The sequence below is a fragment of the Myotis lucifugus genome, unplaced genomic scaffold (assembly GCF_000147115.1).
Source record: "Myotis lucifugus unplaced genomic scaffold, Myoluc2.0 scaffold_304, whole genome shotgun sequence".
In the NCBI taxonomy this organism is placed as follows: Eukaryota; Metazoa; Chordata; class Mammalia; order Chiroptera; family Vespertilionidae; genus Myotis; species Myotis lucifugus.
This window is the reverse complement of record NW_005871352.1, coordinates 1,166,672-1,180,101: the sequence shown is the minus strand read 5'-3', so window position 1 is coordinate 1,180,101 and position 13,430 is coordinate 1,166,672. Positions and strand designations below refer to the sequence as shown.

At 42.8% G+C, this 13,430-nt stretch overlaps 1 protein-coding gene across 1 annotated transcript in view; it reads right to left on the bottom strand.

Moving 5' to 3' along the window:
- Positions 1 to 13,430, bottom strand: part of L2HGDH (L-2-hydroxyglutarate dehydrogenase) — a 39,487-nt gene that overhangs the window by 11,168 nt on the left and 14,889 nt on the right. Inside the window, exons 5-8 of the mRNA XM_006100243.3 lie at positions 11,636 to 11,798; positions 8,571 to 8,605; positions 1,754 to 1,921; positions 679 to 836 (exon numbers count right to left, since the gene is read on the bottom strand). Of these exons, the coding sequence (XP_006100305.1) occupies positions 679 to 836; positions 1,754 to 1,921; positions 8,571 to 8,605; positions 11,636 to 11,798 (524 nt within the window). The remainder of the gene's footprint in view (positions 1 to 678; positions 837 to 1,753; positions 1,922 to 8,570; positions 8,606 to 11,635; positions 11,799 to 13,430) is intronic.

The following is a 13,430-nucleotide window of genomic DNA, read 5'->3' as shown; positions in this document are numbered from 1 at the left end:
CACATGCTAGAAAACCCCATCCCAAACCTTCTGTTTCAGAATCTGTAGAAGGTGAAATTCAAGTATAACTCAAAAAGCTTTCTAGTAATTTTGATGTGAAAATCTCTGGAGAGCAACACTGCTAAAATGAACCATCCCCCGCACCCCCGCCTCCACCCCCAAAAGACAAACAAAAAAAAAACAAAAAAAAAAACACACAACACCTTACTGAGTTCTTACAATAAAGTAAAGATTCTGAGTCTCGGGTCAACACACTGTTAATTTTCCACCGAAGGAAACAACCTTGGTTGTCCGAAGTTTCTCCGGTGGTTTTCAAAATGATGGTGACTGGCTTGAAATCACTTTATCAAAGTAAGCCATCTACTGGTTTTGAAACTTTTTTTTTTTCAAATGCAACTAGGTTAGCAAAACAAGGTTTGGATCGTCACATACGTATGTGACTGGGTCTTGGTCTTGTTATTTTTAACCAAGACTTCACCCTGGATCGTGAGAATTTCCCTGAGGTAGCTAAAACATTATTCTTATTCTTCAAGGCTCTTAATTTAGATTAATAAAAAAAATCAATATAATAATCACAAATGTGAGGATTTACCCAATAAGTAGAATTTCAAGAAAGACAAAATTTCCCATGTTAAAAATATAAACACACAAAGTCACTTTTTAAAGTAAAGTAGTTACCTCTTGGTAATTACATCCGTAATATCTCGGGCACTGAAGTCAAAGGGTTTGTAGCCCTCTCGTTTGAAGGCAAGAACGGCATTAGGCCCTAGCCAAATACTGCCGTCCATCCTTGGTGTGAAGTGAACTCCTAGGAAAGGAAACCGGCTATCTGGGACCTACGGATTTAACGCAGCAAAGAACTGTGAGCCCTGTTCCATACTGCATGTTAGCATGCATGCAAATATTCAAGTGGTAATATAAATCACTTTCTTCCCATGCATTTAATTTGTATTATTTTGATCCGGACTGAGATATACTTTTTATTTACATGCTTCTGCCTAGGAATGCCACACAGAAAACACTGATGCTACTGACACTAATACACACTCCCATCTATTCCTCTTTCTGGGAAAAGAAAAAAAAAGAACTGTCCTACTTCAGGTTATCCCTCTCCCTACCCTCCCACCACACCCCCAACTTGGGATGTATGTGGCTGGCAAGTAAAATCAGAGCTGCCAGAAACACACACTCATTCATAGCACAGGCTTTTGTAAAGTCGGAATGTACCGGGATAGAGCACATGCAATGGATGTTCTGGCAAGGTCAAAAACTCTAAGTAGACGAATATTAGTAATTCCGTCTGGTTCAACCTAGTAGTTCCATGCAGAATGAACTCTTCATTTAAAGGGCTCTGTCTTCTCCATCATGAAACTACAGAGTGGCCCTTTTTCTGCACCTATAGGTAGAACTGAGAAAGAGGGCTGGGTATCTGGGCATGCAAAAAGGGCAAGTTCTCTTATGAGTGTTCCTTCCACCAGATAGGAGGGAGAATTGGGTTATTTCTTGCTAGCCCTTCCCATGATGCACTCATGCTTTTTGAAGACATGTACTTGTGGGCAATTTAGTATAAGTTAATGACTATGATACCAGAATAAATGTTTAGGAGTTTAACCATAAGAGAAAAAGATAAAAAACTTGCATAAAAAGCCCTTCAAAATATCTCTTAGTTCTGACCCAGGTAAAAGTTTTTGTTTCATTCCCTTTCTGCCCCGTCATCTTGAGAAGGATGAGACTGCAAAAGCATCATACCTACCGGATAAATATTTCCTTTCACAAGATAGCATTTTTCTGGCTTCAAGAGCAAGTAATCCCCCCGGAATGGTACAATTTGAGGATCGGGACTGCAGCCACTCAGCTCGGAAATACGGTCTGAGTAAAGTCCTGCACATGTCACAACATACTGACATTGAACTTCCTCTCCCTAGTGTGTAAAAGAAGAACAATGATTTTCAGAAAGCAGAAAAAACAGGTGACAGAAGAGACAATAAATAAGTATACAGAAAGGACGTTTTTCTTTTTATTCCTTTTAAAAGAGGAAATTAAATGCAAGTATCAGCAACATAAATTCTTCAGCAATTAGGTGGCAGCTAGAAACTTAGGGTAGTGGCAGGCAAGAGGATGTCACCTTAAATTTTGTCCTTTAATGATTCAATGGTTGACCTACCTAGTGAGGATACTTAACAAGATACTACACACACACACACACACACACACACACGCACACACACACACACACACTTTACTAAGACCACAGAACTTAACTATTTGTTGCATGAAGAAGCAAACTTCATTTAGATGTCCCCCCACCAGTTTGGCTGCCTCTGTATTTCAGACAGCTTCTCCTGTCTTATCTATGAGTAATTATCCTGATAATTATCAGATTGCTTCACACTACAAGGGTAACCCACCACCAACCATTTCTCCTTCCTGTTCAATGTCTACTTTGCAAACTGAGGCTACTTTCAAAACCCCATTCATTCAATCCACATTTATGGAGAACACACACTACAGTCAAGGTTTGCTTTAACAACTAGGAGACTGCTAATCTTAGGCTGTGGTATTTCCCCATAAATTTTGTTTGATTACCACCTACATATTTTTAGATGAACTCTGCTGGGGTTAGCCAATTTACTACCCTATTTCCTAAATAATTTCATTTAACCCCAATTCACCACCACACTCCAATTCCCATCTCTTTAATTCTCACACAGTAAAAACTAGCATCTCCTTGTAATTTCTTGTTCTTAGATTTCCTCCCCAGATGACCTGTTTCTGAAGCCTCAGAGTTCTCATCTGTCCTAATATTCTTTCTTTTCAGCCCCTAGTGATTCAGCCTTATTCTATCTTTGTATGCATCCTATTTTTGCCTATCTACCAAGGTAAGCCTCTTTTCAAGATTTATTCAAGTCACACTTCTGACAAAAATTAGATGCAACTTCTTTGCAGTGAGTTCAAATTAGCTAGGCTAAACCATGATAGTTTTAAGACACTTGAAGTCAAAGGGCTATGTCAACAACAACAAAAAAAACATGACTTCTCCTAAATTGGTTAATATCTTTCCTATTCATCTGGAGTTATATAGCAGAAGTACAAGAAATATTTTATGTGATATGAATCTACTAGTCCTTACTTGAAATGTCAGCAATTCTCATATTCTTACAACATAAAATGTAGATAAGCCATATGATAAATGTAATGATAAGAGAATTTGTAGAATGGTACCAGCATTCTAATAATCTAACAGTTCTCTTTAAAAAACTCAAGGAACAGTTCCAAAGGAAGACATGATTAAAAACTGTCACAGATCTCTGAAATCATTTTATGATATATATGAAACAATAATTACATTCATACTAATTTCATATCCAAAATGTAAATTTAGGTAAACATCAAATGATACAGCATTTGTTCAAAAATACATTTCTTTAAAAAATTAAACTATTCATCTCTATTGCTATTTCATAAGTGAAACAGACTTTTCTCCTATTTGCAATCTATAAATTTTAGTTTCCAAATCCTCCCCTCAAAAGTTTTTTTTTTAATTCCTTTTCTTTTAACCTCATAAAAGCACAGATGTTCAATTTGGTAAGTTGACTCAAATTTTTAAATTATTATTTAACTAAAGGAATATGCCAAAATAAAAGTCTACAATTATAGCAACTGTGGGTGAAATATAACCCACTGGTATCCCATAGGCCCCTGCTCATCAGCCATCATATGATGCCATACTCTAGTGAAAATAACCCGTAGGTAGGGACAGAAACAGACTTTTAATCCTTCTTTGAATAGAGACGCTGGTTGCTCTGCCAGCAGATCTGACGGGACTTAAAGTGTCGGGAGCAGATAGTCATGTTTTACGGAGACTTTGGAAGGCCCCTGTAGGTGAAATCAGAGCACAGAATTTACGACTTTGGAGGAAAGTTATCCCACCCTCTGCAGATAATTATCCTCCTTTTGAGAAAGTGCTTCTGGCTCTGACTCAACATTTGACCACAGGCCACCAAGTTACCATGTGAACTACCCATTATTAAGACGGTATTATCTAACTCACCAAGCCACAAAACTGGGTGTGTACAGTAGCACTCTGTTATCAAGAGGAAGTAGAATATACAAGATCAGGGTTGTATAGGTCTTGCTGCAGAGGCAAGTGGCTTAAATTCCCATGACCTCTACTCCGACTAAATTACCTCCTCCTGCCCCGGCCGGTGTTCTAAATGGTTAGAGCATTGGCCCATGCACTGAAGGGCTGTGGGTTCGACTCCCAGTCAAGGGCATGTACCTGGGTTGCAGGTTGGATCCCTGGCCCTGGTCAGGGCATGTGTGGGGGGCAACCAATCGATGTGTCTCTCACATCTATTTCTCTTTCTCTCTCTCTAAAAACCAATGGAAAAAATATCCTTGGGTGAGAATTAACAACAAAATTACCTCCTCCCTCTCAACTTGCCCCTGTGCCCCATAGGAAATTCTCTATATCCAGTTGGCCAAGGAAGAAAAAATAGAGGCCTGGTTTACAAATGGTTCTGCACACCATTCTGGCACCACTCGAAAGTCAACAGTGGCAGCACCAGAGCCCCACCTGAGAGTGGCCCGAAGGACTGTGGAAATGCTCCCAGCAGGTAGAACTTTGAACACTATATTGGTTGTTTATCTCACCCAGAAGGAGAGATGGCTAGAAGTATGCATCTACACAGTTGTATGTGCAATGACTGATGGTTTGGCTGGCTGGTCAAGAAAAGGAGCTCTGAGAAGAGGTGTGTGAATGGACCTCTCCGAAAAGGCTCGGAGGATAAAGGTATTTAAGTTCCATACTGAAGAGTAAGCTCACTGAAGAGTAACTGGGGCAGAGGAAGATTTTAATAATCAGGAGACAAGATGACCTACTCTGTGAACATTAGTTAGCCTCTTTCCCAGCCACCTCTGTCCTTAGCCAATGACTTCACAAACTAAATGATTATGGCAGTAAGGATGGAGGTGATGTGTGGGATCAGTAACATGGACTAACTAAGGCTGATGTGTCTATAGCCACTCAATGTGCTGTTGGGAGAGTGCTCAGTCTCCCAATTTAAATAAAGGGGAGGGGGGCAGCACTTAGTCCTCACTGGAATAGACAATTGCTGTGGATATAGATTTGCCTTCCCTACCCACAACGCTTCTGCAGAAACCACCATCTGTGAACTTAATCAATTTAATGGTATTTTACCCAGAAGCATGACTTCTGATCAGTGAGCTTATTTTACAGTAAATGAAGTGTAATGATAAGCTCATGCTTGTGGAATTCACTGATGTTATCATTTCCCCCCATCCTGAAGCCGCTGGGTGACAGCGTGGAAAGGACTTTTGAAGATTCAATAACAGCACTAGCTGGCTAGCAACACCCTGCAGGGCTGGGGCAAGGTCTTCCAGAATGTACTATATGCTCTAAATCAGTGACTAATATATGGTATTGTTTCTCCCATAGTCAGGAATCACAGCTCAGAAAATCAAGAGGTAGAAAGCACAGTTTCTGCTTCTAATCCAAATTTCAGCTTCCTTGCCCCACAACTTTGGGCTCTAATGGTTTAGAAGTTGTAGGTACCAAGGGAGAAGTGCTTCCATTAGAGAATAAGCAATGGTTCCATTACACTAGAAGTTAATACTGTCACACTTGGCCATTTTGAATTCCTCGTGACAGTGAATCAAAAGGCAATGAAGATTACTGTACTGAATAGGATAATTTTAAAAATATATATATTTTTATTGATTTCTGAGAGGAAGGGAGAGGGAGAGATAGAAACATCAATGACGAGAGAGAATCATTTTTTGGCTTGCCTCCTGAATGCCCCCTACTGGGGATCGAGCTCACAACCCAGGCAAGTGCCCTGACCAGGAATCACACTGTCTAGGACTGAATGGGGTAACTGATCCTGACTTTCAAGGAGAAAGAGAGTTGCTACCACACAGAGAGCTTGGGAATGATAAAGAGGAGTATGTTTGGGCTATAGATATCCTGGCCTATCTCCTGGTATCCCCACACATTGCTATAAAAGTTGATGGAAACCACTACAACATAAAACAGGCAGGGCTGCTAATGGCAGAGACACTTCAGGAATAAAAGTTTGAGTTTTCCTGCCAAACTAGGAACCATGACCAGCTGAGAGGCTTGCCAAGGGAAAAGGGAGTATGGACTAGATAGTGGAAGAAGGAAATTATAAATATGACCACATGATTGGTGACATAAATGGAATATAGTTCTGAGAAATGTAGTAATTTCTTCCTTACTGTGAAATAAAGATATGTCTATAATTAACCAATTCTTTCTTCTTCCTTATTGTTATAAAATGAATTTTGTTCCCCTTTCCCCCAAAATTCATATGTTGAAGCCTCAACTCCCCATTTGACTATGCTTGGAGATAGAGCCTTTAGGGAGATAATTAAGGTTAAATGAAGTCACAGGAGTGAAGCCCTAATCCAGTAATGGCGAATCTTTTGAGCTCAGCGTGTCAGCATTTTGAAAAACCCTAACTTAACTGGTGCTGTGTCACATATAGAAATTTTTTGATATTTACAACCATAGTAAAACAAAGATTTATATATATATTTTTTAATATATTTTATTGATTTTTTACAGAGAGGAAGGGAGAGGGATAGAGAGTCAGAAACATCGATGAGAGAGAAACATCGACCAGCTGCCTCCTGCACACCCCCCACTGGGGATGTGCCCGCAACCAAGGTACATGCCCTTGACCGGAATGGAACCTGGGACCTCTCAGTCCGCAGGCCGACGCTCCATCCACTGAGCCAAACCGGTTACGGCAAGATTTATATTTTTGATATTTATTTTATATATTTAAATGCCATTTAACAAAGAAAAATCAACCAAAAAAATTAGTTCGCCTGTCACCTCTGACACGTGTGTCATAGGTTCACCATCACTGCCCTAATCTGATAGGACTGGTGTTCTTATAAGAGAAAGACACCAAAAATTGTGTGTGCTCACATTCTCATATTCTCTCTCTCTCTCTCTCTCTCTCTCTTCTCTCTCTCTCTCTCCCCCTCTCTCTCTCTCTCTCTCTCTCTCTCTCTCCCCCCTCCTTCTTTCTGTCACTATAGTGGCACTGTCACTATATGAGCATGCACAGAGAAAAGATCATGTAAGGTCACAGTGAGAAGGCAGCCATCTACAAGCCGAGAAAGCTCTCACTAGAAACCAACCCTGATGGCACCCTGATCTTAGACTTTGAGCCTCCAGAACTGTGACAAAATAAATTTCTGTTGTTTAAGCCTGTGGTATTCTGTTATGGTAGTAAGCATGCCTTCAGTTGTATAAAAGATAGTTCAGCCTTGTAGGTGGAAGCATGATTTTGTTACTGTCTTTATTTGGAAAGTAAATGTGGTTATAAGGGGTGTGATTGGATGGCAAACTGAAAAGGGATGGACTGTGGGAGGTTATACTGTGTCAATTTGGTTAAACTGGGAACTATGCTTGACAGAATCCCCTCCCTATATCGTTCCATCTTGAAGTTGACCAAAACAGGAATTGAATGTGATTTGACAGGTAGAGGTAAAGTAGCAGCCACTATTCTCTGAAGGTCACTCTAGGCCACGGTGCTGATAAACACTCACTGCCAAGTGAATTATAGCTCCACACCCAGCTCTGCTTCCCACATACTGATCCTACTGACCAACCGCTGTCCTACCCAAGCCCTGGCTGTAGACAAGAGCTGCCCCAGATCTCCTCATGAGCTTCTCATTTGCGGTTCCACTTCAGCAGGTGGATACACTTTGGCTTCTCAGACTGGCTGGATACGCCTCTAATATACCAACTCTCCTTCTGAACCTTGACTTCCCAGGTGGTTTCACAATGTGTCAGACCTAATTCCTACCATAAATCCGACTACACTCATTACGGACTCTCCTTTCCTGACTGAACTCTGACCATTCAAGAACACACAGCGAATGCAATACGTCTATCTATCAAATAGCTCTTGTTTTAGATTATGGGAAGATGAAGGAAGACAGTCTATCACCCTCTGTACAATCCACACCCTCCCCCAAGTCTTCTCATTAGTAGAGAGTTGATAAGTTAATATAGATAAGCAGGTAGAACAATAAAATATCTATCAGTTTTGCCTTAAAATTAAATACTCCAAGTACTTATAATCATATTTTTTTGCTGTCACTGTCACTATATGAATGCATTTCCAAGTTGAAACCCTTCTTAGAATGAAAACTGTTATATTTTAGCTCTCAAAGAATCTCTCTCACAATAACTTTACATTAGACAAATTTCATTCACTGACATAAAATACAGCACTGTGGTTAATTCAACTTTTTAAGAAAGGAGAGAGTCCTGCACAGTGTAGCTCAGTTGTTTGAGCATCATCTCATACACCAGAAGGTAGCAGGTTCAATTTCCAGTCAGATCACATACCTGGGTTGTGGGTTCAATCCCTGGGCCCGGTGTGTGTGGGAGGCAACCGATCAATATCTTTCTCTCTCTAAAATCAATAAAATAAAATTTTTAAAAAAGAAAGGAGAGGGGATGAAAGTAGATAAAATAGATGGAAGTAGTTTTGCTTAAGAATCTTTACCTTTGTATTCCTTATAACAATTGGATATTTCATCCCTGAAAAAAAAAAAAGGAATTGGTGAAAGATTTATTTTTAGTAAAAGAAGGCCTATAGTATTTGAAATATACTAGTAACAAACTTAAATGGGTTTCTTGTCACAACCATGATTACTTTCCACATTTCATTCTGAAGCTTTTACCAAGTAATAAGATTAAACTAGTTCATATTTGACAATATATAAAACTCTGGCATATTTTTTAGATTATTTTATATGAATTCACTTAATCTATGCTTATCAACCTCCCACCACTTCAGCTCTAGCATAAGCAGTCCCAGCTTTTTTCTCTGAACTACAAATCTAAACACCATGCTATAAAATAGATCATCATAAATCAGTATGTATTTTCCCACAGGACTAATGTTATGACACTTGTTGTTCAAATGTTAGTTACTGGATCTCTGTAGATTCTATGTTGTGAAAAGAAGCAAAAGTTATTAAAACACAAAATCTTCCAATAATAAAGTATTTATAAAATTAGTTTCCAATCAGATACAAGGGATCTCGAAGTCTTATAACACATAAGTGCAACAGTTAAAGAATATGATCTACTTTTACCATGAATAAATTTGATTGATTATGCTACCTACCTATAACAATCTTAATTATTTAACAATTTTGCTCATGATCTTATTATTTAGTAGGACACTAGGAGGATGATTCATATGGCCCAAATCTCCAAAAAGAAAAACCTGTCAAGGAAGAATAAACCCAGCACACTACATTTTCCCTCAAATTTCCCCAAAGCAAATTCAAAATTTACAAACCGATTCATTTAGTTTAAAAAAAAAATCCCCAAACGGGGTCGTTCAGAATGGCTAAGTCATGTCCTATCCACAGACAATCTGCTTCAGTAAGACTGGGTAATGCTAAAGTCTGCAGTTTTAACAAACATCCCCAGGGATTCTGACTCTAACCTACAGGCTAAGGAAGAATTTGGGGGCTAATCTACAATAATAAAAGCATAATATGCTAATTAGACCAGACAGCCGAATGACCTTCTGGACGTCCTTCCGGACGAAGCTGGGACTGGGGCCGAGGCAAGCTGCCGCAGGCACAAGGGCTGAGGCCCTTGCATGATTTCGTGCATCAGGCCTCTAGTCCTATCTATTAAAGGGAAACATGCAAATTGACCATACCCCCGAACGCTCCCCATTGGCTAATCAGCAGGATATGCAAATTAACTGCCAACCAAGATGGCGACCGGCAGCCAGGCAGCTGAAGCGAACAGGAGGCTTGCTTGCTCCAGTGATGGAGGAAGCCAAGGTTCCCCGCCTGCCGCCACCCAGCTCTGAGCTCCGGATGCAACAATGTTGCAATTATAGAAGCTAAACAAGCTCCAGAAACCTGCTTTCAGCGGCAGTGGGCTCAGAGCTTAGAGCAGCAGTGATAGCAACAGAGTTTCAATTATAGAAGCTAAACAAAGCCCAGATATCTGCTTTCAGCAGCCGAGGCCTCATACTGGAGCCAGCCTCAGAGCTAAAGCCGGCTCTCAGCTCCAGTGAATAAATCCCAGAATAAAAAAAAGAAAAAAAGGAGAGGCTGGGAGCTTCAGTCACCCGCCAGCCTGAAAACGGCCCTCAGCCCCTCATCCAGACTGGCCAGGCACCCCAGTGGGGACCCCCACCCTGAAGGGGGTGTGACCAGCTGCAAACAGCCATCATCCCCTCATCTAGGCTGGCCAGGCACCCCAGTGGGGACCCCCACCCTAAAGGGGGTGCGGGTAGCCTAAAAACAGCCATCAGCCCGTCATCCAGGCTGGCCAGGCACCCAAGCGGGACCCCCACCCTGATCCGGGACACCCTTCAGGGCAAACCAGCCGGCCCCCACCCGTGCACCAGGCCTCTATCCTATACTACAGGCAGGGTGGGACAGCGCGAGCTGCCATCCGGGCCCCATGTGCAGCCCTGGGCAGCGGGGCATAAGCCCTGCCCCCAGCCAGGACCCCTATGTGCCACCTGAGCCTCCAGCCGGGACCCCCGTGCCGCCTAGGCCCCGCACTGCTAAGCCCCGCCCCCAGCCAGGACCCTATGACTATTGGAGAGCAGGAAAGTGCTGCTGGGCCCTGGGTCGCTGTGGTGAGCCGGCCATCGGTAAGTAGAAAAGTGCGGCCTGCAGGCAGCCCCAAGCTGCACCTGATCCGAGAGCAGGAAAGCCCGGCCTGCGGACAGCCCCCAGCTGGGCCTGTCCCCCGTTTCCATGGAGACCTGGAAGCGGGAAAGCCCGGCCTGTGGGCAGCCCCCAGCTGGGCATGCTCCCCCGTCGCCATGGCGATCCTGGAGCAGGAAAGCCCGGCTTGCAAGCAGCACCCCCATCCTGGCCATAACTCAAGGGAGAGTACAACATGCAGTGGAGGCCAGGAGCCTGAGAGATCAACACAGAGGGGCTCCTGCTCCAAGCCTCCATGGTGTGGCTGGGGGCAGGCCCCCAGCAGGCAGACACACACACACACACACACACACAGTGCCTGCTCTGAGCCTCCAATGTGGCTGGGCGCAGACCCCCAGTGGGGACGGACACACACACACACACACACACACACACACACAGTGCCTGCTCTGAGCCTCTGCCCCCTGGTGTCAGTGTGCTCCCACAGCCAACCTCCTGTGCTGGCCAACCTCTCGTGTCCCTCACCTCCCCCCGCTCCGGCTGGCCACCCTGCCTCGCATAGCCCCTACCCCCCCAACCCCAGCCCCGACCAGCCCCAATCGCCTGCCAGGCCGAGGGACCCCACCTGTGCACGAATTTGTGCATCCGGCCTCTAGTTTTATATAAACAGCCTTGGCAACTCAGGTTTTAACATCAGTCATAAGTGTCCGATCAGTGCCTAGTTCTATTAACACGAGACTCGCTGGAAGTCCCAGTTTGCCCACGTCCAATCTTACCTTCTGCACCTGCCTCCAGCTCTGTACCCTACACTAGCCCAGCTCCTGGTGGACCTCCTCCAGCACTACCCCAGCCAAAAGCAGTCCAAAATTTGTTTAGAAGTCAATACAAGTATTCAAAAGAAAAGACAAGGATAGCTTACCATCTTCACTTCTTGAAGGACTTTCTCTAGCCATTTCAATATCTTTTACTTCAAAATTGGTCAAGACAGAGCCACCTGCATCTTGAAAATCCTGGGCAAATGACAAAGCCACCCGACGATAGTCCACAATGCCAGTATATGGGCAATCAATAGCCATTAGACCCTGGGATAGAATTATGAAAAAGTCAAGACACTACAATTAAAAATCACCGAGAACAGTTTGCTGAATAAATTTTATTTTGTGCTGAAAATTTTTACTGGTTATTTTGATGGGTAACACACATTATGCTTTCTTGAGGGAAAAAAACCCTGATAATTTTAAAGAAAAATAAAATAAAAGCTTGCTCCATAGTTCCTGAATTTGAAATTGAGTATACAGGGTGGGGCGAAAAGTAGGTTTACAGTTGCTCATATGGAAAATGATACAATAATTAAAAATATATATAAGAATGAATCCTGTGTTTCATGTTCTCACAGCTGTAAAACTACTTTTGCCTCACCCTGTAGGTATATACTAGATGCCCGGTGCACAAAATTCATGTACTGAGGGCAGGGGTTGTCCCTCAGTCCAGCCTGAGCCTTCTTGCAATCTGGGACCCCTTGGGGGATGTCTGACTGCCGGTTTAGGCCCCATCCCCACAGGTCAGTCGGACATCCCCCAAGGGATGTAGCAGTGTGCCAAATGGCAGGTGGCCAGGAGGAGCCAGAAGCGGGGGCAAGGCACCACACCGCTCGCACTCATCCCAGCCTGCTGCACCTGCTGCTGCCACTCATTAGTGCTGCCACGGAGTTGGAAGAGGCTTCCGCGTCCGTAGCTGTGCTCGCCAGCCATGAGCCTAGCTTCTGCTGAGTGGCACTACCCCTGTGGGAGCGCAGTGACCACCAGAGGGAAGCTCCTGCACTGAGCATCTGCCCCCTGGTGGTCAGTGCACATCATAGCAATTGGTCGGCCAGTCATTCTGGTCATTCTGTTGTAATGGTCGCTTAGGCTTTTATATATATAGATTCAATATATGCAAACAGATATAAGAAGTAATACTAACTAAATAAGAAAATTTCTATAATCAGAAAATAATTCTCCTCCTTAAAGGAGTTCATTTTGCTAGGCTCTTCCAGCTATTACAATGAGTTTTTCAGTTTTATTCATCCCTCATCCAGATTCATATCTGATTGAGCTGAATTCTGTATCACTAAACAATTATTTTTTTAATTTAATTTTTCTCACCACCATTTATCCCCTCTCCCACCTCCCCTCTCCACCTCCCCTTCCCACTGTTGTCCATGTCTATGAGTTCTCTTTTTTTTTCCTTTTTTTCTCAACCCCTCCCCCACACCTGCCCCCAAACACACACCAGAGCTGGCTGCTTGCTCTCTCTGAGTCTGTCTCTATTTTGCCTGGTAGTCAGTTCAGTTTGTTCATTAAATTCCACATATGAGCGAAATCATATGGTACTTGTTTCACTTACCATAATGGTCTCCAATTAAAGTTTTAAATAAACTCCACTGAGATTTTCCTAGTAGTGGATCATATGTCATACACACTCAGTGAAAACTCAGAATTGTTCATATGTTTGCAGAGCATTGATTTGATTTGCTGCAGACTCTATTTTCAAGACTGCAAATACTGAATGAAGATCACATATGGTTAATTCAAACTTTCTCTTCAGGTATATGAGAAATTAACAGCCTGGGTTGTTCTGGTGTGTGTGTTTGTTTGTGTGTGTGTGTGTGTGCGTGCGTGCGTGTGTATGTGTGTGTGTGTTTTGCCAAGATATGTTCAAACTCTAAAGATGAA